We start from the raw sequence: 23,395 nt of genomic DNA on the forward strand, positions 1-23,395 counted from the left end.
TTAATACAATCTCACAAACAAGACCATTCCTCTAAAATGTACATTTACAAACACAAAATAATATTTTTCTTTCTTTCTTTCTTTTCTTTGTGTGTGTTGTTGCAAAATATATATCCCAGTTCTGTTTGTACTCCTTAGATTTGCTGTTAACACAAAGTGTTTTATAGGGCTGTTTTATTTCTTTACAATGGATAAAAAGAGGCTTGTGATTGTCCCATTGTGCAGCACATTACACATTAGATATTAAATTAACATTAACATATGAGAAAAAAAAACACCTCCTCATTATGATTGCATTGGTATAGTGGGGATTGCTTCCGTGTTTACTTCAATATATATATTTGTAATTTAAATGAAGAAAAAAGGAATTAAATAAATTAATATAAACTCAGAACAATTATATATATATATATATATATATATATATATATATATATATATACCTCATTTTCATTTATTTAATAAATATTAAGACACAGAACATTAATATAGGACCATGGCTGGAAAATTGATGCAAAAATTTAAATAGTAACACCTTTTTTATCTAATCAAGCATCTAGATAATGAATGAAAAAGCAAATATTTCCAATTGTATGCCCATATACCCCCCCCCCCCACACCCTTCATGTACAATGAAAAACCATTTATCTGTCCACATAGAAATAGATCATCTATTTTAGTTTTTGCCCATATCAGCTGACACATATATATGACAGATGGTAATACTACTGCAGAAAGGAACAAACTGATAGAAACCCGTAGGGACCATGCATATCTTTCAAGACAAAAGATTTTTCTTTTTCTTTTTTTTTAATGAAATTGTTTGTTTTTGTATGAATGAATGTATAGTAGGACTGAAGAACACTAAATACTGCAGTTCCAAATCCAAACAGCATATCAGACTTAATTTGTACAATACAATAAATACCTCAAACTGGATTAAGTATTACTTTCCAAATTTGTATTAATTCATTAGCCTTTTTTCTGTATCCTTTTATTAATGTACATCATCAGTTAATCCCGATTTCATTGTCCTCTTCCCTGAATCTGGAGAAGGGATGACCAGTTCCAACTTCCAAGTTAGTCTTCTCAAGGCCAGTCAGGGGAGGGCCGCTCCCAGTGCGAGACCTCTCCATCCCTCCTGATATTCCACCTACAGCAGGAATGCCACCACCACTTATACTAATGGGAAGGGATGGAATGCCTCCATTCTGAATGACAGAGATCTCATTGTTTTTCATTGCTAGTCCATTGGTAATGGCTACAGCATACTGATTCCAAAAGCCTGGGTCTACATTGATTGCTCGTGCTGCAAGATCCTTCTGAAACATTTCATTGAATTTTATGGCATCTCCCCCTAGGAGAGCCATCGGATTGTCCACTGACAGTCGTCTTCCCCGACGGGCTGGGGCATTGTTCCACATGTGAGTTCCCATGTGGACCTGAAATGAGAATGCTAGTTCAGTTTATATGCATCACAAACAAACTAAAAAATATATAAAAAATCTGTATTTATATGCATTTCTGATGTGGTTTTAGGTATGTGGTTAAGTATAATTTTGTAAAATTAGTCTGCTTTATAGATGTATACCAAATACATAGAACTTTGTAACCTTGCTTTAGTAAATTTATTCTCATTTAAAGTTATTAACTAGTAAAATTAGTAAAAATATAGCTGTAAAGAGAATTACAGTGCCAAGAACCTTAGTGGCAGATCTGTTAAAATAAATGGTCCCACTTTATATTAAGTGGTCTTAACTACCTTTTACTTACATTTAAATTAATCATTTGGTACAATGCACTTATTGTGTACATACCTGTTGTTACATTGTACTTATATGTTTTAAATACTTGCATGTAATTGCATCTGTAATTAATTAGTTTTTACATTTATAATTGCACTGTTGACCCATCCCTGACACCTTAACCCACCCTTAAACCTACCCAGACCACCAAACTTGTTCCAAAAGTGTTTTTCAATACAATATGAACAAAGTACACTGTACTTATTTTTTTCATGCAAGTACATAGTAGTTAAGGCCACTTAATATAAAGTGTGACCATAATTTTAATAGGACATTGTATCCCTGTCAGGATTTGACCTTATTTGTCAAGTGTTTCAGTTCCTGTTTTGCCTTATTTGGTCTGTTTCCTGTCCTTGTTTAGTTTGATTATTAGTTGATTCCCCGCACTGTTACGGATCACTCGGGAGGCTGAGGAGTAACAGACAGAATGGTTTATTGAACAGACACAAGCAGAGGAGCAGGTAGTGTAGGGTGGAGTGAGGGATGGATCCGTGCAGGCTGGGTGAAGACATCAGAGGAGGAAGGTAAACCACACACACTGGGGATCTGGATCTTCGGAGAATCGCTGGAGAGAGGTAAGTAGAAGAAGAGTTAGTCCTTGGAGTTAGCATACAGGTAAGACCTTGTCGCAAACGAGACCGGACGCTGATTGAGTGCGTGTGTGTGGTGTTTATGGTACCGAGGTGATTGGGTAATGATGAGGGTCAGGTGGAAGTGCTCAGTACTCAGGTGAGGGCATGCGTTGTGATTGCGTGGAGGTGGAACCTGGCGTGTTTGTAACAGTACCCCCCTCCCCACGGCCCGCTCCTGAGGGCCGAGGACCCAGACGACGTGGTGGACGTCCTCTTCCCCTGGGAGCTGGTCGGTCAGGATGATTGGAGAGGAAGGTGTCGAGTAAGTTAGGATCCAGGATGTCGTTGCGTGGGACCCAGGAATGTTCCTCTGGACCGTATCCTTCGCAGTCCACTAGATATTCCAGTTGTCCACCACGCTACCGGGAGTCCAGGATGTCACTCACTGCAGACTGCGCCGTCGTCTAGGAGGAGTGGAGGGGGGGCTTCCATTTCGCCAGGTTCTGTGGAGGGAGAGACAGAAGGATGGTGAGACACATGGAATGTGGGGTGAATCCGGTATTCAGGGGGTAACTGGAGTTTGTACGTGACCGGATTGATCTGCTGGATGATGGTGAATGGGCCAATGAATCTGGGACTTAGCTTGCGGCAGGGCAGACGCAGGCGGATGTCCCGGGTGGACAGCCAGACCTTCTGACCGGGTTGGTACGTTGGGGCCTCTGATCGGCGAAGGTTGGCTGTCGTTCTACATCTGCGTAAAGCCCGCTGGAGTTGGTGGTGTGCCGCGTCCCAGACCCTCTCGCTCTCCCGGAACCAGTATTCGATGTCGGGGACATACGAGGGTTCACCTGACCAGGGGAATAGAGGTGGTTGGTAGCCGACAGAAGGTACAGAGGAAGCGTCCAATCTCCTGAACCTTCCTCTCCGTCTGCCCGTTTGACTGAGGATGGTACCCGGAGGACAGGCTGATGGCCACACCTAGGAGTGAGTGGAAAGCCTTCCATACCTGGGAGATGAACTGGGGGCCTCGGTCTGAGACGATATCCTCTGGGATGCCGAAGTACCTGAAGACATGATTAAATAACAGTTCAGCCGTTTCCATGGCTGTGGGCAGACCCTTCAAAGGAAGAAGACGACAGGATTTAGAAAATCTATCCACTATGACAAGAATGCAGGTATTGTTATCTGAAGGAGAAAGATCGGTTATGAAGTCCACCCTAGGTGTGACCACTGGCAATTGGGAACGGGGAGAGGATGGAGCTTGCCTGATGGAAGATGGCGAGGGCTTTTGGATATGGCGCAGCTTGTACATCCATTCACGTACCTCCTGACATCCAAGGCCATGTTGGGCCACCAGAAGCATTCCTTCAGCAACGAGAGGGTTTCATTGACCCCCGGGTGACCAGTGCCAAGCGATGTGTGAGCAGAGTGTATGAGTGGAGTGCGCTGTGTCCTGGGAATATACTGAAGTTCCGGTGGGCAACCCGGCGGGGTGTTGGTGGTAGGCTCGGTAGGAGGAAGGGTCTCAGGGGACCAGGTAATAGGAGAGACGGAGTTTCGGGATTCTCTTCGGGGGCGTAACACCTGGAGAGGGCGTCAGCCTTCACATCTTTCACCCCTGGGCGGTATGAGATGGTGAAATGGAAGCGGGTGAAGAATAATGCCCAGCGGGCTTGTCTCGAATTTAATCTTTGGCCACTCGAAGATACTCTAAGTTCTTATGATCTGTTAGGACCAGAAAGGGGTGTTTGGCTCCCTCCAACCAATGCCTCCATTCTTCCACGGCCAGTTTGATGGCCAACAGTTCCCGGTTGCCGATATCATAGTTGACCTCCGCTGGGTTGAGTTTCCGGGAGAAGAAGGCGCATGGGTGGAGGCGACTGGGATTCCGCTGCTGCTGAGAAAGGACCGCTCCCACTCCGGTGGTCGAGGTGTCGACTTCCACGACGAAGGGTCGGTCGGGATCGGGATGGACCAGGAGTGGGGCGGTCGTAAAGGCCTCCTTAAGGATGTGGAAGGCCTCTGTGGCGGCAGGAGTCCAGGAGAGAGATTTGGGTTTGTTACGGAGGAGACTGGTGAGAGGGCTGGTGATGGTACTTAAGTTTTGTATAAACCGTCTATAGAAGTTGGCAAAGCCAAGGAACCGCTGTAACTCCTTGATGGTGGTTGGAGTGGGCCAATCTCTGACGGCGTTTACCTTCCCCTCGTCCATCTGGATGCCACTGCTGCTGATGTTGTATCCAAGGAACTGCACTGAGGGCTGATGGAAAGAGCACTTTTCGGCCTTGAGATACAGTTGGTAGGCCCTCAGGCGTTGCAGGCGACCGCAACGTGGCGTTGATGTTCTGCCATGCTCCGGGAGTAGATGAGGATATCATCAATGTAGACGAGGACGAACTTGTGGAGGAACTCCCGGAGCACCTCGTGGATGAAGTCCTGGAATACGGAGGGGGCGTTAACAAGTCCATACGGCATCACACAGTATTCATAGTGGCCTATAGGGGTTATGAAGGTGGTGTTCCACTCGTCCTCCTCTCATATCCGGATGAGGTTGTAGGCGCTGCGGAGGTCCAACTTGGTGAACACAGTGGCATCACGGAGATGTTCCAAGGCAGCTGGGACGAGGGGAAGTGGGTACCTGAACCTCACTGTTATATTGTTGAGAGCCCGATAATCAATGCATGGTCTTAAACCTCCGTCCTTTTTCTCCACAAAGAAGAAGCTCGAAGCAGCAGGGGAGGTCAATGGACGAATATAACCCTGAGCCAGCGCCTCCTTGATGTACTCCTCCATGGCCTTCTCAGGAATGGATAGGGGGTATATCCTTCCTTTAGGCACTGGTTCACCCGGCAGCAGATCGATTGCACAGTCCCATGGCCGGTGTGGAGGCAGCTTGGGGGCCCGTTTGGGGCAGAAAGGGGCGTAGCAGTGAGGGATGGCGATGGATTGGTTTTCCTCTGGGCTCTCTATTGATGTTGAACAGACTGGAAGAGATTCAGGGGAAGGTGTGGTTTGAACTGGACAACCTGAGATGCAGCTCTTGAAACAGGCTTCGCCCCACTTCAGGACTTCGCCCGTCTTCCAGGAGATAACGGGGTTGTGCTGCTCTAACCACAGGTGCCCTAGAATCGCGTCAGCGGTGGATTCCTCCAGAACCAGCAGATGGATTTCCTCGTGATGGAGTAGTCCGGTTTGGAGGGATATGGGACCCACACTCTGATGCACGCATCTCTTGCTTAATGGCTTGCCGGTGATAGTGTGGACTTGGTAGGCTGACGGCATTGCCGTGGTAGTGAGCTTGAGCTGACGGCAGAGGGGGCCGGAGATGAAGTTGCCGGCTGACCCAGAATCAAGTAGGGCGGAAACTGGAAGAGATATGTCAGCGGCAGTAAGTGTCACAACAGTGGTGAGTGGTTTCATTTGGTATCTTGAAGTGAGAATGGCACTCACCATGGGACGAGGAGGACGGACGGGGCATACAGCGATGGCATGCCCCGGGGCTGCACAGTAGAGGCACAGATTCTGTGCCAGCCGTCTTTGTCGTTCAGCCATAGAGAGACGATAGGAGTCTAGTAGCATGGGTTCACTGGCTGGTTCTGAGGAGCTGACGGCCTCTGGCTGGCAGAGTGGCGTAGAGGAATATGCCTGGCCCTGGTGCTCTTCGAGGCACAACTGCATACGAGTGGCGAAGTGGATGGACAGCTGGATTAATCGTTCTAGCCCGATGGTGTCCTCGTATGCAGCGAGATGCAACCGCACTAGAGGTTCCAATCCCTGACGGTAGGTAGTCAGTAAAGCCTGTTCGTTCCATCCACTGGAGGCCGCTAGAGTCCTAAACTGAAGGGCATATTCACTGACAGACATTTTCCCCTGTTTGAGATTATACAGCTTCTCACCAATGGAAGAGTCCCAAGCTGGTCTGCCGAAAACTTCACGGAAATGGTCGATGAAGCTGGAATAAGACTGGATAACTTGGTTATTTTGAGTCCATATTGAATCTGCCCACAGTAGTGCTTTACCTTGCAGTTGAGAAATTACAAAGGCTACCTTAGATCTCTCAGTGGGGTACAAGTGCGGTTTCATCTCCAGGACCAGCGAGCATTGTAGGAAGGTGAGCAAGTGCTGGCATCGTTGACGGAAGTGCTCGCTGGTGTTGGGGATGCAGTTGTAGCCGTGAGTGTCCTTCGGAGTGCATTAACCAGATCTTGAAAGGGGTCCGTGAGGCTCATGCTTGTGCCTGGCGGTGTTGGTCCGGTCTTCTGTTACGGATCACTCGGGAGGCTGAGGAGTAACAGACAGAATGGTTTATTGAACAGACACAAGCAGAGGAGCAGGTAGTGTAGGGTGGAGTGAGGGATGGATCCGTGCAGGCTGGGTGAAGACGTCAGAGGAGGAAGGTGAACCACACACACGCACACTGGGGATCTGGATCTTCGGAGAATCACTGGAGAGAGGTAAGTAGAAGAAGAGTTAGTCCTTAGAGTTAGCACACAGGTAAGACCTTGTCGCGAACGAGACCGGACGATGATTGAGTGTGTGTGTGTGGTATTTATGGTGTTGAGGTGATTGGGTAATGATGAGGGTCAGGTGGAAGTGCTCAGTACTCAGGTGAGGGCGTGCGTTGTGATTGCGTGGAGGTAGAACCTGGCGTGTTTGTAACACGCACATGTCTGTCCCTCGTTATTCTATCTTTTTTTTTTTTTTTGGATTTTCAATTTTTGACAATAAACATTCCAAAAAGAAACACAACAAACAACACCACTGTGGTAAAGGTTCTGACCAATATAGAGGAAGGAGACCAGGGTCGGCGTACGGGGCTCGTGAGAGACTTTATTTAACACTGAAAAAATAAAAGAAACAAACGCGGCAGGTGCGCGCACTTCACAAAACACTTCTTGACTTCGATACTGCAGTCTTGGGTCCTTCACAGCTCACCAGCTTCCCAAGCTCACGAGTCCCCGTCTATCTCGTCCTTCGCCGGCTTTCGCGCTGTCTAAATGCTGGTTCCCCACGCCAATCACTGCAACGAGATCCAGGTGTTACTTGTTTCTCACCTGAACCACTTACCGTCGCGAAGTAGCGAAGGGTGAGAACCGCCCACCTGATGGCCAAACACTCCTTCTCTATGGTACTGTACTTAGTCTCTCTCTTCGAGAGCTTTCAACTAATGTACAGCACCGGGCGGTCCTCCCCCCCTCACCTCCTGGGACAGGATCGCGCCCAGCCCCCTGTCCGACGTGTCAGTCTGCAAGAAAAAGGGGAGAGCAAAATTAGGAGAGTGCAGGAGCGGCCCGCCACACAGGGCAGCCTTAACTCGGGTAAAGGCCTGTTGGCACTGCTCCGTCCACTGGACCATATCTGGCACCTCCTTTTTAGTGAGGTCAGTCAACGGGCTGGTGAGGTCCGAATAACGAGGAATAAACCTCCTGTAATATCCCGCCAGCACCAATGACTGCCTCACTTCCTTTTTGGTCTTGGGCCTGGGGCAGGTTTGCAATTGCCGCCGTCTTATCGATTTGGGGACGCACCTGCCCGTGGCCCAAGTGGAAGCCCAGATACTTTACCTCCACCCGCCCAACTGCGCACTTCTTCGGGTTGGCCGTTAGCCCCGCCCGTCTCAGCACCCTGAGGACCGCCCTCACATGCTCCATATGCCACTGCCAGTCCCCACTATAGATGATAATATCATCCAGGTAGGCCTCGGCATAGGCAGCATGGGGCCGCAGCACTCGATCCATGAGGCGCTGAAACGTAGCCGGGGCCCCGAACAAGCCAAAAGGAAGCGTAACAAATTGGTGTAATCCAAATGCCGGGGTGAAGGCTGTCTTTTCTTTGGACATGGGAGATAAGGGGATCTGCCAATATCCCTTTGTTAAGTCCAATGTCGAGTAAAAGCGAGCCGTACCTAACCGATCGAGCAACTCGCCAATTCGCGGCATTGGATAAGCATCAAATTTAGAAACTGCATTCACCCTGCGATAGTCTACACCGAACCGAACCGAGCCGTCCGTTTTAGGCACCAGAACTATCGGGCTCGCCCAATCACTGTGTGACTCCTCGATTACACCCATCCCCAGCATGGCCTCTAATTCAGTCTGAACTACTTTTTTCTTGTGTTCAGGAAATCTATATGGCCGGCTGCGAATTACGACACCCGGCTCTGTCTCAATGTGGTGCTGAATCAGGTCCGTACGTCCGGGTAGGGGCGAAAACACGTCCGCAAATTCTACCTGCAAATGCGCAATGTCAGTGAGCTGCGAGGGTGAGAGGTGGTCCCCTCCTAGGGCCAGTGCGAGGGATTTTTCTTTAATAATCGCTTCTGGCCCGAGATCCTCCTCCCCACTCACTGCCGTCGCTAGCAACACTGACTCCTCCCCGCTCCATTTTTTAAGGAGGTTGAGGTGGTAGATTTGCCATGAGATCGCCATAATTGAGATCTCCTATCCGCCGTGTGACACCAAAGGGTCCTTGCCACTTGGCTAATAATTTGGAGCTAGAGGTTGGCAGTAACATGTGCACTTTATCTCCCGGTGCAAATTCTCGAAGCTTAGTTCCCCGGTTATATAGCTGGCTTTGTCTGCCCTGGGCCTGAAGCAAATTCTCCATAGAGAGCCGCCCCAGTGTATGGAATTTTGCGCGCAGGTCCAGGACATATTGAATTTCACTCTTGCTATCTGAGCGTCCGTCCTCCCAAGTTTCTTTCAGGACGTCTAGCACCCCCTGGGGCTGACGTCCAATAAAGAAGCTCGAAGGGGGAAAACCCCGTGGAGGCTTGGGGGACTTCGCGCACAGCAAATAAGAGGGGTTCTAGCCAACGGTCCCAATTGTTCGCGTCTAAGACTAATCCACTAAGACTAACGCGAAACGGTGTCCCCGTGCCGATCATTCTAACGGCCCGATGAGGTCCATACCAATTCGCTCGAAGGGGACCTGCACTAGAGGAATAGGGCGCAAAGGCGCTTTTGGGGTGGCCGGTGGGTTTACCAACTGACATTCCCGACAAGACGCGCACCACCTGCGCACGTTCTTGTGAATGCCCGGCCAAAAGAATCGGGTCGTTAGACGATTTAGTGTTGCCGTTACTCCTAAGTGCCCTGCCATAGGATTACAATTTGCCGTCTGGAAAAGCATTTCCCGACGGCTCTGCGGTACTAACAGTTGGGTTGTATCTTCCTTAGTCTGAGCGTCGTGGGTCACTCGATACAACCTGTCTTTGATAATGGCAAAATACGGGTGGGATAGCGGACGCTCAGAGTGGAGAACCTGCCCATCGATAGAGCGGACCTGCTCGAAGGCATGCTTAAGTGTCTCGTCCTGGGATTGATCGCGACTGGAAAGGTTCAGCCTTGCCACGCCGCTCGGATCCCCTGAGATCGCCCCGCTAGGTCCTGGGACAGATTCTCCCACCTGAGCGCTCGCCCCGCCCCCCGGCCGGTTCTTTCCCCTGACGGCACCCGCTGTCAAACACCCCAGTAATTGCTGAAACGCTGGCCAATTCGTTCCCAAGATTAGCGGATGCCGGAGGCGCAGACTAACGGCCACCTCCACATTATGCTTTTGGCCCCTAAATTTAATGCCTATGGCTTTTATGGGGTATTCCCTTATATCACCATGCACGCACCTCACCTTAACCATGCGACCCGTATCCAATGCCCCGGATTGTATCAGACTTTGATGGATGGAGGTCTGGTTACAACCTGAATCCACCAGAGCCTGATAGGTACCCCCCTTAATACTCACGGGTATTTGGTACAGCCCGGCTTGATCGGGGGCGGCCTGCGGGTCGTTAGGGATCCGGACCAAAGTGGCCAGTGTGGTAAAGGTTCTGACCAATATAGAGGAAGGAGACCAGGGTCGGCATACGGGGCTCGTGAGAGACTTTATTTAACACTGAAAAAATAAAACAAACAAACGCGGCAGGTGCGAGCACTTCACAAAACACTTCTTGACTTCGATACTGCAGTCTTGGGTCCTTCACAGCTCACCAGCTTCCGAAGCTCACGAGTCCCCATCTCTCTCGTCCTTTGCCGGCTTTCGCACTGCTTAAATGCTGGTTCCCCATGCCAATCACTGCAACGAGATCCAGGTGTTACTTGTTTCTCACCTGAACCACTTACCGCCGCTCGTCTCTTCACTCGCTCTCCCGTTGCAGACTTCGCTAAACCATGGTCTCTTTTTAATGGGGTACAAAATGAACAGATAAGTCTACAGAAAAAACAGTCACAGGAATGATAAAAACATTTATAAAAAAACAATAAAAAATAATAATTAAAAATAAAGAAATGGGATAAAGTGTTGAAGTGCTCAAGCTGAGTCCTGAACATTGCTTTGTGCAATATACTTCGAGACCTTATCAGCAGCTGTTGTCCATATTTTTAGTGTTGAGATTTGAGCCAAGTTCACCCGAGCTGTGGATATTTCTAACATTATTATGTCCCGAAGTTGAAACAACCACTTGAATATATCCAAGGTATGTGGTGGGAGCCAGTGTTGAGCTATGAGTTTTTTTGCAGATGTTAAACCGGCCAGGTAGACAATTTTTTTCAGCTTAGAGAAGTCAAACTGAGAGTCATCATTCAGTAATAATACAGAGGGTGTCACTGTAATCGGATATTCAATGATTTTCGATAAGATACCACATACCTCAATCCAAAAATGATTAACCTTTTCACATTCACACATCATATGGAAAAAGGAACCAAGTTGTTGGTCGGGACATTTATCACAAAAAGGACTGAAGGATGAGTCAATACAATGTATTTTGAGTGGGGTCCAATAAGTTCTGTGACAGAAGTTATAGTGAATCAGTTGGTGATTAGGATTCCTAAATGAAGTAAAAATGTTCTGCCATACTCTTCCCCAGTCGGTGAGATCCTCCTGTTGTTCACAATCTCTTTCCCATGCACGCTTTATAGCTAGGCGATTTGCTGAAGCCTCTAAGGCCTTCCCGTACATCCATGAAGTAAAGTGTCGATTCAAGAAGACGATTCAAACCAAGCAATGATCAGATGTATAGGAAGTCTTTCCCCCCAGGGCACCCCATAAGCCTTCATGGCCTTAGGCGCAGATATAAAAACAAAGAAGAGGGTTCTGGTCCATACCTCTCACACAGTTCTTGAAAGCTTAACAAACGTTTTGGACCAGCAATATCTTTTAATCTATAAATGCCCTTCTGCATCCAGTCTCTAGAGAAAAATGGTATACCTCCCGAACGGATATTATTATTATACCAAACAGGTGTATGGGTGTGCCAAGTATGCAAGAAATTAATAAATTTTTCCATAAGTTTGAAATTGACTACTGTGTAGGCCATGATTGGACCAAAAGCTTGCAAACATTGTTTGTTGTTTAGCCCAGGAAACAGTATATCTTGTAACCTGTATTTGCCAGCTAAGCTCTCCTCTATCTCTCTCCAAGGAACCCTAGAGAGCGGGTCTAGCCAATCCTTAATGAATTTGATTTGAGAGGACCTATGATACAATTCGAAATTCGGAAGCGTTAATCCTCCATTATGTTTTGCACGCTGCAGTGTTTCAAATTTCAATCTGGGTTGCTTGCCATTCCAGATAAATTTATGAATTTTAGAATTGAGTTTGTGCCAAAACATTTTAGGTGCAGGTAACGGAATCATGGAGCTAAGAAAATTGATTCGTGGCAAAACATTCATTTTAACACTCGCTATTCTGGCATGTAATGATAATGGCAACAAGGTCCATTTTTGGAGATCTTATTTAAACCTTAGTTAGAATTTGCAGATAATTGGCATCAGGTATGCCATGGAGGGAAGAGTGAACAACAATGCCTAAGTAACTTAATGAAGATTGTATGGAGATATTACAAGGTAGTCTAACTTTCTTAACCATGCTATTAAGTGGAAGCAAAGAGGATTTATCCCAATTAATTCTGTACCCAGAGAGCCCACTGAACTTTTCAAATACCTTCAGTATCTGGGGAAGTGAAACTTGAAGATCTGAGATAAACAGTAAAATGTCATCAGCATATAGTGATATATGTTGCTTGTGAGAGTTAATTGAGATTGAACAGACATTTTCCTGTCTTATCAGATGGGCTAGGGGCTCGAGTGACATTGCAAATAGCATAGGGGATAATGGGCACCCTTGTCTTGTGCCTCGTTGTAAATTAAAGAGTAAAGAATGTACTCCATTAGTCATAACAGAGGCCGTGGGGTTTCTATATAAAACTCTTATCATGTTTATGAAGCCTTTGCCCAGACCAAACACTTCCAAAACAGACCAGAGGTAGTCCCACTCCAGCCTGTCAAATGCCTTCTCTGCATCCAACGAAATAACTGCAGCTGGAGTGGGACAACCCTGTGATTCATGGATGATGTGCAGTAGTCTCCGAATGTTGTCCGCCACTAATCTATTAGGCATGAAGCCAGATTGGTCAGGATGGACTAAAAAATTCACATATCGCTGTAGTCGCAAGGCGAGAATTCTGGCATACATTTTTATATCCGTGTTTAGCAAACTAATGGGTCTGTAGTTTGCACAATCCGTATGATCATTCCCTTTTTTGGGTATAAGCAATATAAGTGCCGTATTCATCTGCAGGTGAAAAGCGCCCACCTCTACTGCCGCGTGGATGGCAGTCAGAAAGACAGGTCCGAGAAGATCAAAATATTTAAGAAATAATTCTGCAGGGATCCCGTCTAAGCCTGGCGCCCTGCCTTTCTTAGCACCTTGTAACGCCCCTTTAAGTTCCTCCAAAGTAACTGGCTGTCCTAAAGATTCAGCTTCCTCATGACTAAGTCAAGGTAGAGTAAGAGACTGCAAAAAGGCAGTACAACTTGAACTTGAGGGATTAAGTTCAGACGTATAGAGTTTGGAAAAGAAATCGGAAAATGATGAATTAATTTCTTTGCTATTCCCAACCAGTCCTTTAGAAGGGTGCTTAATTTTTTCAATGTAGGCTTTTGCCTGATTTTGCTTCAGTCTTAAGGCTAAAAGTTTGCTCGAAAAGTAATAGGACTGTCTGGTTCTGTGAATCACAAATTCTGCTTTCCTTCTCAAAAGATCGTTCAATTCCGCTTTTAAGGGTCTGAAGCGTCTTATAATTTGAATTAGAGAAAGAAGATTTTAGTGACACATCAAGTTTTTGACAGTCTTTTTCTAAATGGTCAATTCTCTGATTGTGTGCCTTTTTTACGTTAGTAGCATAGGTTATAGAAAAATCTTTGATAAAACCTTTCGTAGCTTCCCAGACAAAAATAGGGTCTTCAACCGAACCAATATTAAATGAAAGAAATTCGGACAGACCGGCTTTGAAGTCTTGATTGAACTTGTTGTTCTGTAAAAGAGAGATATTGAAACGCCACCGCGGAGATCTTTCAACAAATGGAGCACATTCAAATTCTACCATTAAAGAATTATGATCAACAAGAATAGCTGGTAGTATAATTGTCTGGTCAAAAGAGTTCAAAAGTTCCTTGGAACATAGTAGATAATCTATTCTAGAAAAGGAGAGATGTCGTGCCCGAGAAAATGGTATAATTTCTACTCGAGGGGTTCCCCGATCTCCAATTGTCAACCAAATTTAGCGTTTTTACAAAGTCATTAAGCGCAGCCGAGGAATTGAGCTGAACTTGACTGAAGGAAGAAGATCTATCCAATACAGGGTCAATCACTGCATTCATATCCCCTCCGATAATCAAAGAATAGTCTATTAATGAAAGTAAATGATTAGTTACATGTGGGAAAAAATTTGTCTCAAATATTGTAAAAGCATAGATTGATACAAAAGCTATTTTCCTCCCCTTAATGTTTGTACAAAAATATGCAAGCCTGCTAGATTGATCCTGACTTTCTCTGTCAATCTTGAGATTACAGTTACGTGAAATCAAAATAACTGTACCTTTAGTTTTAGTGTTATCAGTAGAGAAGACTACAACTTTATAAAATTTATTCTGTAATCTCTGAACATCTGCTCTCTTTAGATGAGTTTCCTGAATTAGAGCGATATCAATCGCTTTCCTGCGCAAGTAGAACAAGAATTTAGCTCGCTTATTTGGACTGTTAAGATCTATAATATTAAGTGATATAATTTTTTAATTATCCATAATCTAATGAAACAAAGGTACGAATTTTAATACGATTTGCAAAACCAAAATGTATCTGTTTAACCTGTGACAAAACGAAAACATTGTGAGAGGTAAAGTGTAAAAAAGTGTAAGAGGTAAATAGAAATAACATGAACAGAAAAAAAACCCATTAGAGACCACAAATTCCCCCATCATTATAAGGGCCCGTGACAACATCCAACGTCGTTCAACAGAACGTCAAACACTCTCTTCCATTGAAACATGAAGTATGTAGTATATAACAACAAAGTATACATAGTATAAACAGTAGTGACGGCCGTATATTATATGTATAAGATAAAAAAAAAATAAAAATACAAATGTTTGACCGATTTAGAAAAAAAATAAATAAATAAAATTAAACAGGACTCCTCTGAAATGAGTCGTTAACATTGCTGGCACTTTACATTATCGGCGTACTCAATTCTATCACGGTTGACTCATTTTACTCATCCATAGACTCTGGAGGAGGCTCTGGACCATAGAAGGACAATTTACGTCTGGCGCCCGATCTAGGAGTATTACGAGCCTCCACTAAGAAATCCTCCGCTTTTTTGACTGTATCAAAGGAGTGTTGATTACCACCAAAGCTGACACGAAGAGTGGCGGGGTATATGAGGAAGTTTGGAATTCCCAGAGTGTGCTTTTCAATTTGAATGCCTCCGAAGGCCTGTCGTCTACGGGAGGTAAACCCACTGTAGTCTGCGAAAAAATGCAGTAAGGACTCTTGGTCACGAATTGGTTCGATTTTCGTCACTTCCCTGGCTCCCTGAAGAATCGCCTGTCGATCCTGGAACCGTAGCACGCGAAAGATCAAAGTGCGGGATTTACCGGAGCTATAGATTCTGTGAGTGCGGTCTATTTCGATCGATCCCTTCCTCTTCAGCGCGGGTATCCAGATAGGGAGCATCTTTTGAAGGAAACCAGTCGGATCATCCCCTTCCCGGCCCTGCGGCAGCCCGACCAAATGTAAATTATTACGACGAGACCTGTCTTCTAACTCCGCAATTTTCAAGGTGAGGTTATGCTGCTCTGTTGTGCACATGTTCAAATCCTTCTTTATCTGTCGCGTCTCCCCTTGAATCTTGTCTACCTTCGAACCCAAGTCTCGTACTGTGTTGGTTTGCGATTGCACTTCTTGGCGGAGCTCGATCAAAGAGGATTTCACGTCCTCCATAGCCATCCGAATTGCATTTTGAATCGTAGTTTCAAGCACTACTTGTTATTTTGAAAGCGCCTCTGCAATGGCGTCTGTCAGATTAGCCTCAGTGCTCGCTAGCTTCATCTTTTTCTTCCCGGAGGGAGTTGTGGACGGCGAGGAGTCCTGTTTTTTGTTTCCGTACATTACACTGACACTATACAGAGTAAAAAAAAGCTGGCTGTAAATTCCATATGTTGTTATTTAGGAAAAGGAAGGAGGTTTGGACAGAGCATCAGAGTCCTTCGACCGCGTGCATGGGTCACGTGACCTCTCCGTTATACTATCTTTATAGCCCCAGTATGTTCAGTTTGTGTTGATCGGCTCTACTTGTTGTCTACGTGTGTTGCTCAAGCTCCTTTTGTGGATTAATCCCAGTGTTTCCTTGATTAAAGACTGTTAAATGTTTCCTCACAACTCCAGCGTGTTCCCTGAACAGCGTTATATGACAATCCACAATTAAGACTTTATGAATAGTGGGTTTAAAGCCATAACTAAAACTGCTTATTAATTTTTTAATTTCCCTTAGTTGTCAGCTATAAACATCAAAATTAAAAGAAATAAACATTTGAAATATATCAGTCTGTGTGTAATGAATGAATATAATATACAAGTTTAACTTTTTGAATGGCATTAGTGAAATAAATCAACTTTTTGATGATATTCTAATTATATAACCAGCACCTGTGTGTGTGTGTGTGTGTGTATATATTTGAGGTCAATTACCATATACATATAATGTTTTTGAAGCCTTTTTAACTGTTATAGTGCCACCTATGTTCTGAGCTCCATAAATATTTGCATGCTTTTTGAGAATCATCTGTTGAAAAGGGTCTGATGCAGACTTGCACTTGCACTCTCAGACTTACATTCTCACACTTGCACAGACACCACCATCAGACACCACCATAGCAACTTGTCTCCAATGGCAACACACACAATTTGTGTCGATTGCAAGTGACATTGTAATATTTTCTTGTCTTCACACCCTGGCTACTGTTGTAAAATGTTGACAGGTATTAAAAAAAGTAATAAAAAATAGAAAAAATAAAATAAAATAAAGACTGGAATTGATGTAGCAAGTGGAAGTGCAAATGTCTGAGAGTTGCAAGTCTGAGAATGCAAGTCTGAGAGTGCAAGTGCATGTCTGCAGCCAGATCCTCTTGCATCTGTTGCATGTGCTCACCTAGTTTCATTAAGTTTTGTTTTCTCGATTAGGATTTATTTGCTTTTGGGTATATTTGGACACACCCTTTTCTAAAAAAACCCCATTATAGCTACCCAAAGGGAAAAGTTCAACATTTATTTATTTAATTTTTTCTTTGATAATTATTTATCTAGAGAGTACAGAGAATTGTGATGCAGTGTTTATAATGAGGTTGAGCAAAAGAAACTAGCACTAGTTCCCTAAAGTCTTTTACTGTGACCTCAAATTGAACTCTTACATAGTTTGAGGTTGGTGAAAATATTTATTTCCATTCAAGAATTATACAAACGTTTTGGCATCCCATCGCAAAGTTTAACTTTTTTTTATATAATTATTGATCTTCACTCTCTTTCTGCAACTGTTTGGCTCTGATTGTGCAAAAAAAAAAAAAAAAAAAAATTTGCTAAAAATTTGTTCTCAAACGTATGTTTAAAAAAAAAAAAAAAAAAAAATCCTGAATACCTGTAAGTTTCAATAGGCATCCAAGGTATGTGATTTTATTCTGACCTGAGCCAAGGATTCCAACAATATAAGACCCTTGAGACACAATTTATTTGTTAAAATTTAAATAAATAAATAAAAAAGGTAGAAGACACTTGAGCCTGCGACTAACAGTTTAGGACTGTAGCACCACTGTCAGGATGATTGGGGTGAGCCTTGGTGACATTATAGATTGTTTGAGTAGTACCATGCCTCTCCGATTTATGGTTTGGTCTGTCTGATCACTTTTAGAAGGGGAATGCTGATCCTTGGTGCTATACGCTTGAACCCCTAACTAGTGTCATTATTTAGATTAAGTCAGTTAAGTTTGCAAAAGGCAACAATGCCATTCAGATTTTTCAGTGTTATTCAGTGTTGTTAATTATTCAGCTTGAGTCAGTTCAACATTGATCAAAGGTAACACAATTTATCCCCTGCCCCTTCAGTGGTCTGTGAATGCCACTGGCGATGAACATCCTTCTTAATAAAACTGCGTTTTGGTCCCAGCTGGTCCAGGCATGACATGTTCAAAGCTAGACGTAGGGAAAATTGCCAAGGGTTTGTATAGTTGTCAAGGTTCTCTCATCGTGGTCTTTGCTGACAGTGAAGGGCTGTGTTATGGTCATTCCTGGCTGGACCACCATCTGTCAATATGCTAAAGAATTGCTAAAAAACATTTCATAACATTTTTATGTTCCAAGATCCGATAAGGGTTGTGGGAGAAATTTAGAAAAATATCTTTCCAGAATGTTCACAGGCAATATGAATAATAATAATAAAGTCAATACAAATACAATATTGTTCCAGTGGTTCAATATGGTTCAGTGCCTACATACCTTCTGTGCTTTTCCTCTAATGAGTTAACATATTCTGCAATTGTACAAATTCAATAATTACAATATAGATGTTTTAACAGTAATTAATTTGTACATTTATCAGGAATCAGATCATCCATTCTATTATATTTGATTTCTGTCATTATAACTCTGGGAGAGTTTAATATAGTATTATGGATGGCAATTTTAATGTCTTGGCAGAATAGATCTGCTACACTGCTGCTGCTGCGGAAGAGCAAGTACAGAGATTGCTACTACCAATACATCCACAGACATGTTCCTGTGAGCATGTAGGAATTACTACTGCACATATAATGTACAAAATAACCCCTGTGTATAGCAAACATGAAATTACCCTGTAGAAGATCTAGGTGGAGGTGGAGCTGGTGAAGGTGGAGGGTTTCTGAAGCACATTGCAACTGCTACAGCAAGCACTAGCGAAGTATTTGAATGTTGAGCAGCAAGATCATTAGCTGCTAAGAGAAACCAATCAGTTGCGCCATGTGAATGAAGATGTAATTATATCAGACTGAATTAAAACCTATCGCCTGCGCCATCTAGAGTTTCATGACAGAACATTGTATTGGTGTTGTTTATCTAGAGTGATTTTCTATTTCTCGTAAACAACCAGTGGTGGATGAAATACACAAATCAAGTACTTGAGTAAAAGGACAGACACCTTAATAAAATATAATTCTAGTAAAAATAATAAGTTCTCTTTTCAATATTACTCAATTAAATGTAGAAAAGTATAAACATTTTATTGTACTTAAGTATTAAGAGTAAAAAAGTGCTGATCGATGAATGTTTATTTTGTAATTTTTACTCATATTTTTATATTTTATATTTAATCATTTTATATTATATATTTTCTATAATCATACTGCTCAAAGTACCTGGGGGAGGAGGCTTGTCATACACTTTCAAAAAATTAAATACATTCAAAAAAGCATTATGTGAAAAAAAAAAGTGTATTGACACTAGTTTGAAACTGCTTCGGCAGCAGGGCAGATGCATAGGCATTAATTTACATCAGTTTATTATTATGTTTCATTTTTACCTAAAAACCTACCCCGTTGAAACAATAATACACAAACGTGGATATGTCTGCATTCAAGTATTTCAAATAGCTCACCTTTTTACTGTAGATTATACGATTTTCATTTACAATAATAAATCCTAAAATTCGACATTAGTAACTTACTTTTCATGCCATCAGTCACATGTGCTCTCAAAGCTCCGTGGATCTCATGTATTCTGCTCATTTTGAGTCGAACTTGTGAATTCAATAAATGGTTAACTGGAGACTTGCTTTGAACAGATCATTTGAATCAGTTGTTGACCTGAGTTTTTGACTCAAGAACAGCTGCAATCTGATCAGGTCAATTTGCGAATGAATCTTTCAGTGTGTCTTACAAACTGATTTAACAGGTTAATTGAAAAGAGTCAGCTTGTTCATGCATCAGACACTGATATCACGTCTCAGAGTTCTCCAGTTCAAAATATTGATGAATTACGTGTTTTTAAGAAATGTAGTGGAGTAAAAAGTTAAATACTATGCTTTGTAATGGAGTGAAATAAAAGTTTCACAAAATATAAATACTCTGATAAAGTGGAAAAATATACTTACTTATAATATACTTAAAAATAATTACTGTCCACCACTGCAAACAGTTATATTTCTATAATAATACAATAAATATAAATTAATATACACACATAGGCTAAATGTGTTTTAACCATACCTTCAGATTTCCCTTTGTGGTGAAGGCTCTGCCACAGATGGAACAGCCAAATGGTTTTTCTCCTGTGTGAGTGCGCTCATGGATCTGAAGAGCACTAGCTGATGAAAAATTCTTCCCACAAGATGTGCAGTTATGCTGTTTTGGGGTCCGCCGAGGTGGAGGGGGTGCCAGCATCGGTGTAAGATTGGGGCATTTTGTTGTCTGAGGGGTTGTGGTAAGTATCTGGGGGCCAACTGGTAAGTGGGGCACCTCACACACAGCCAGTGGTTTATTGTGTCCATTCTCAAATCTGACTGTGCTTGGTTCTGAGCTCACGAAACTTGGAGTGTTTAAACCTAAAAAAACAAACAAACAAAAAAAAAAAAAACATTATAATAAAAAACAAATAAAATACGGGATTTAAAAAAATATTATTTGAATATACTAGCTTTAACAATAAGTAAAATATAAGTATTATTTAACTATTATAATTAAATATTATAACTACTTAAATGTAACTATTATAGTTAATTAACTGTATGTATATATATATATATATATATATATATATATATATATATATATATATATATATATATATATATATATATATATATATATGCACACACATCTGTTTACAAATATATACGACTACCTCTGTCTTTTCCCAGGAACAGCAGACTGAAGGGATTCTCGTCTTTGACAAATGACCTAGTGTGCTGTGCAGCAGTGAGATCTAATGCGCCTGTGTTTTCTGATACAGGAGAAGGGGTATCTGACTGTTCAGACTTCACTGTTGCATTCTCTGAAGGAAGACGTAGAGCTTCGTCCTCGCTGTTATTTGGCTGGGTAGGGGACTTGGAGCGATGACTCTCACACTGACTATAAGTAGGAGACAGAGCCTGCATAGAGCCAGATGATTCAGATTGTGCTGGACTCCCAACACTGTGATTCTCCAAGTCTCTTACAGTGGAAGATGAATCATTCTTAAACATGTCTTCATTTCTCCCATCTGTTCCCCTCACATTTTCTGGAGGCATCAGGCTGAAAGAATTGGTTGTTTTAACTGTTGAGTCAGTAAGCTTAATTTCCTTCTCCAAACCAACAATGCTAGATAAAGGAGTGGTTGGGGGTGAAGTGCTTGGAGGCATCTGTGTGTATAAATGTTTTTTGGGTGAGTCCACATTCCCTCCTTTATGACCTGTTTCATCTTCTATTGCTTTGTCCATCTCATCAATTAGCTCTTCGTCATAGCTGCTCATGGTATCTAAGTTCTTTTCATCAAATGAAAGATCTCTATCCATGTCAAGAAAACTCTCAGGTTGGGGTGTGTTTGGAATATGTCCACCCATATGCATGCGGATGTGTTGCTGCAGAACAACTGCATTAGTAAACTTTTTTTGGCATATGGGACAAGAGTGCTGTACCCGGAGAGGAGGCTTTGATCTGTGAACCCCAAAGTGTGTTTTCAAATTACCCTTGGTTGTGAAAGCACGACCACATATTTTACATTTAAAGGGTCTTTCTCCTGTATGGATGCGATAATGCATCTTTAGAGCACTCTGACAACTAAGCACACGATGACAGATGACACATTGGTTGGGGTCTGTCATCTTTTTATCAATATTTTCCACCAACTGCTGTAGTTTAGAGGTCTCTGATGTTTGCATAGAGTCCAGGAGGCCACCAAAAGGAAACTTAAACTGACTGGAAACCGTTTGAAGGGATGAATGAGAGACAACAGAGGGAGTATTTGCTGAGTCTGTGATCTGTGTTCTGGTGCTAGTTGTGGTTGTAACTGTGGTCGTAGGAATCACTTGGGATATGGATGTAGTCAATATGCTGGTTTCTTCAGGGCTGCTGGTGGAGATGGGTGCTAAATGAAGGGCTTCGTGTTTAAGAATTGGTGGTGTGTCACTCGCCATACTAGGCTGTGGTGAACTGGAAATGTTTGCAATACTTGCCTCACCAATGAGGTGATTAGGAGATATAGATGTGCACTCACTTGATGGTGGTGATGGCCTTTGAGGTGACCTACTTAAAGCGCTAAAACTAGTTGAATCCCCATAGCTTCCTATAATACTGGGTATTGTTGGAGGGAGTTGCAGTGCAATTGACGTCGGGATTGTAGACAAAACAGGTTTGCTGTCCAGCCATGTGGTAACAGGTTTTTCCAGGGGCAATGACATGCCATAAGGTATACCTGAGCTAGTTGGAATATTGTCCAAATACTCGGGTACTGGATAGGGGTTCATTTGAATGTGAGGATACTTTTCTTTGTGTCTCTGAAAATGGACCTTCAAGTTACCCTTTGTGGAGAAGCGATTACCACAAATGTTGCATTTGAAAGGCCTTTCACCAGTATGGGAACGAAGATGAATTTGCAGGGCACTGTCACTTCCAAACACTTTGGAACAAAATCTGCACTTGTGTTTGAAGAAGGGATCTTCTGAACTGGGTTTGGTGTCAAATAGAGAGACATTTGGGGGCTTTCCTTTGTGATGCTTCATTAGGGCGGAAAGAGGATCAAGAGCATTTGTTGTGGCTGCAATACTGGCTAGAGGATTAGGGAAGATAACACTGCTGGATGAGCTCTGAGGTACAAGAGGAATGCTGGAGGGGGATTTTAGCGATCTTCCATGAGTCTGTGTCAGAGGACTAGGTGTGTTTTTTGGAAGTGAAATACCACAACTTATTTCACCCCCAGTTCCTGTGCTACTAGTGGTGCAGCTATTACTGCCAGTCGACGCTGAGCATGGTGGCATTTGAGAAGGAACCACATTACTGGTTGATGGATATAAGGAATTAATTTTGATATTGTTTTTCATCACAGAACTGGCCACTTGGCCACCAGTCTGTGGAACACTGGCACAAGCTACCTCCAGAACTGAAGATAATGAGGCTGAGACCTGTTCATTTAAATAGGGGGGCCCCTGGATAGGCAGCTGATGCACAGAAGGTGTAATGAAGCTATGTATATTAAGCTGCCCAGGCATTGTGGGTATGTTGGAAGATGAGGTTACTTCTAAGGCACCGGTCATGCTGTGGTCTACTTGATGGTTGACAGCTGTCTGTGAGGATGCTTGTTTGTTTATTAGCGTCACCTGGCTTCGAATCTGCTCTATCAATTGAAGCTGGTGGAGCTGTTGTTGCTGCAAGGCCATGAGCTGGTCAAGAATCATAGGGATGGCCATAGTTGATGCTTCACCAACAAGTGCTCCCTGGGCACTCTGAGAGAATTGAGCCACAGCCACACGGGTTCCATGCAGTGTTCCCAGCGTGACGTTAGTGCTGGGTATAGTGTATCCTGACCCAAAAGAGTGCTTATGATCTTCAAGTTGAGGCAGGCTTATGTCTGGCTCTGACAGTGTAACTTGATCTTCAGAATGTATGTGTTTCTCAGGAGACAGTTCCACTTCCATGGGCTCATATTCTTTCTCCAGGACAGCAGCTGGGTCCAGTATCATCTCTGC

At 43.4% G+C, this 23,395-nt stretch overlaps 1 protein-coding gene across 1 annotated transcript in view; it reads right to left on the reverse strand.

Annotated features, from left to right (window-relative positions):
* Nucleotides 1–654: 654 nt before the first annotated feature.
* The window catches only part of LOC132102757 (sal-like protein 3), a 27,659-nt gene continuing 4,918 nt past the window's right edge, over nucleotides 655–23,395 (reverse strand). Inside the window, exons 2-4 of the mRNA XM_059507397.1 lie at nucleotides 20,578–23,395; nucleotides 19,944–20,278; nucleotides 655–1,442 (exon numbers count right to left, since the gene is read on the reverse strand). The exon at nucleotides 20,578–23,395 is cut by the window's right edge and continues 299 nt beyond it. Coding sequence (XP_059363380.1) covers nucleotides 1,011–1,442; nucleotides 19,944–20,278; nucleotides 20,578–23,395 — 3,585 coding nt within the window. The 3' untranslated portion in view covers nucleotides 655–1,010. The remainder of the gene's footprint in view (nucleotides 1,443–19,943; nucleotides 20,279–20,577) is intronic.

Source organism: Carassius carassius, chromosome 24, assembly GCF_963082965.1.
Source record: "Carassius carassius chromosome 24, fCarCar2.1, whole genome shotgun sequence".
NCBI lineage: Eukaryota > Metazoa > Chordata > Actinopteri > Cypriniformes > Cyprinidae > Carassius > Carassius carassius.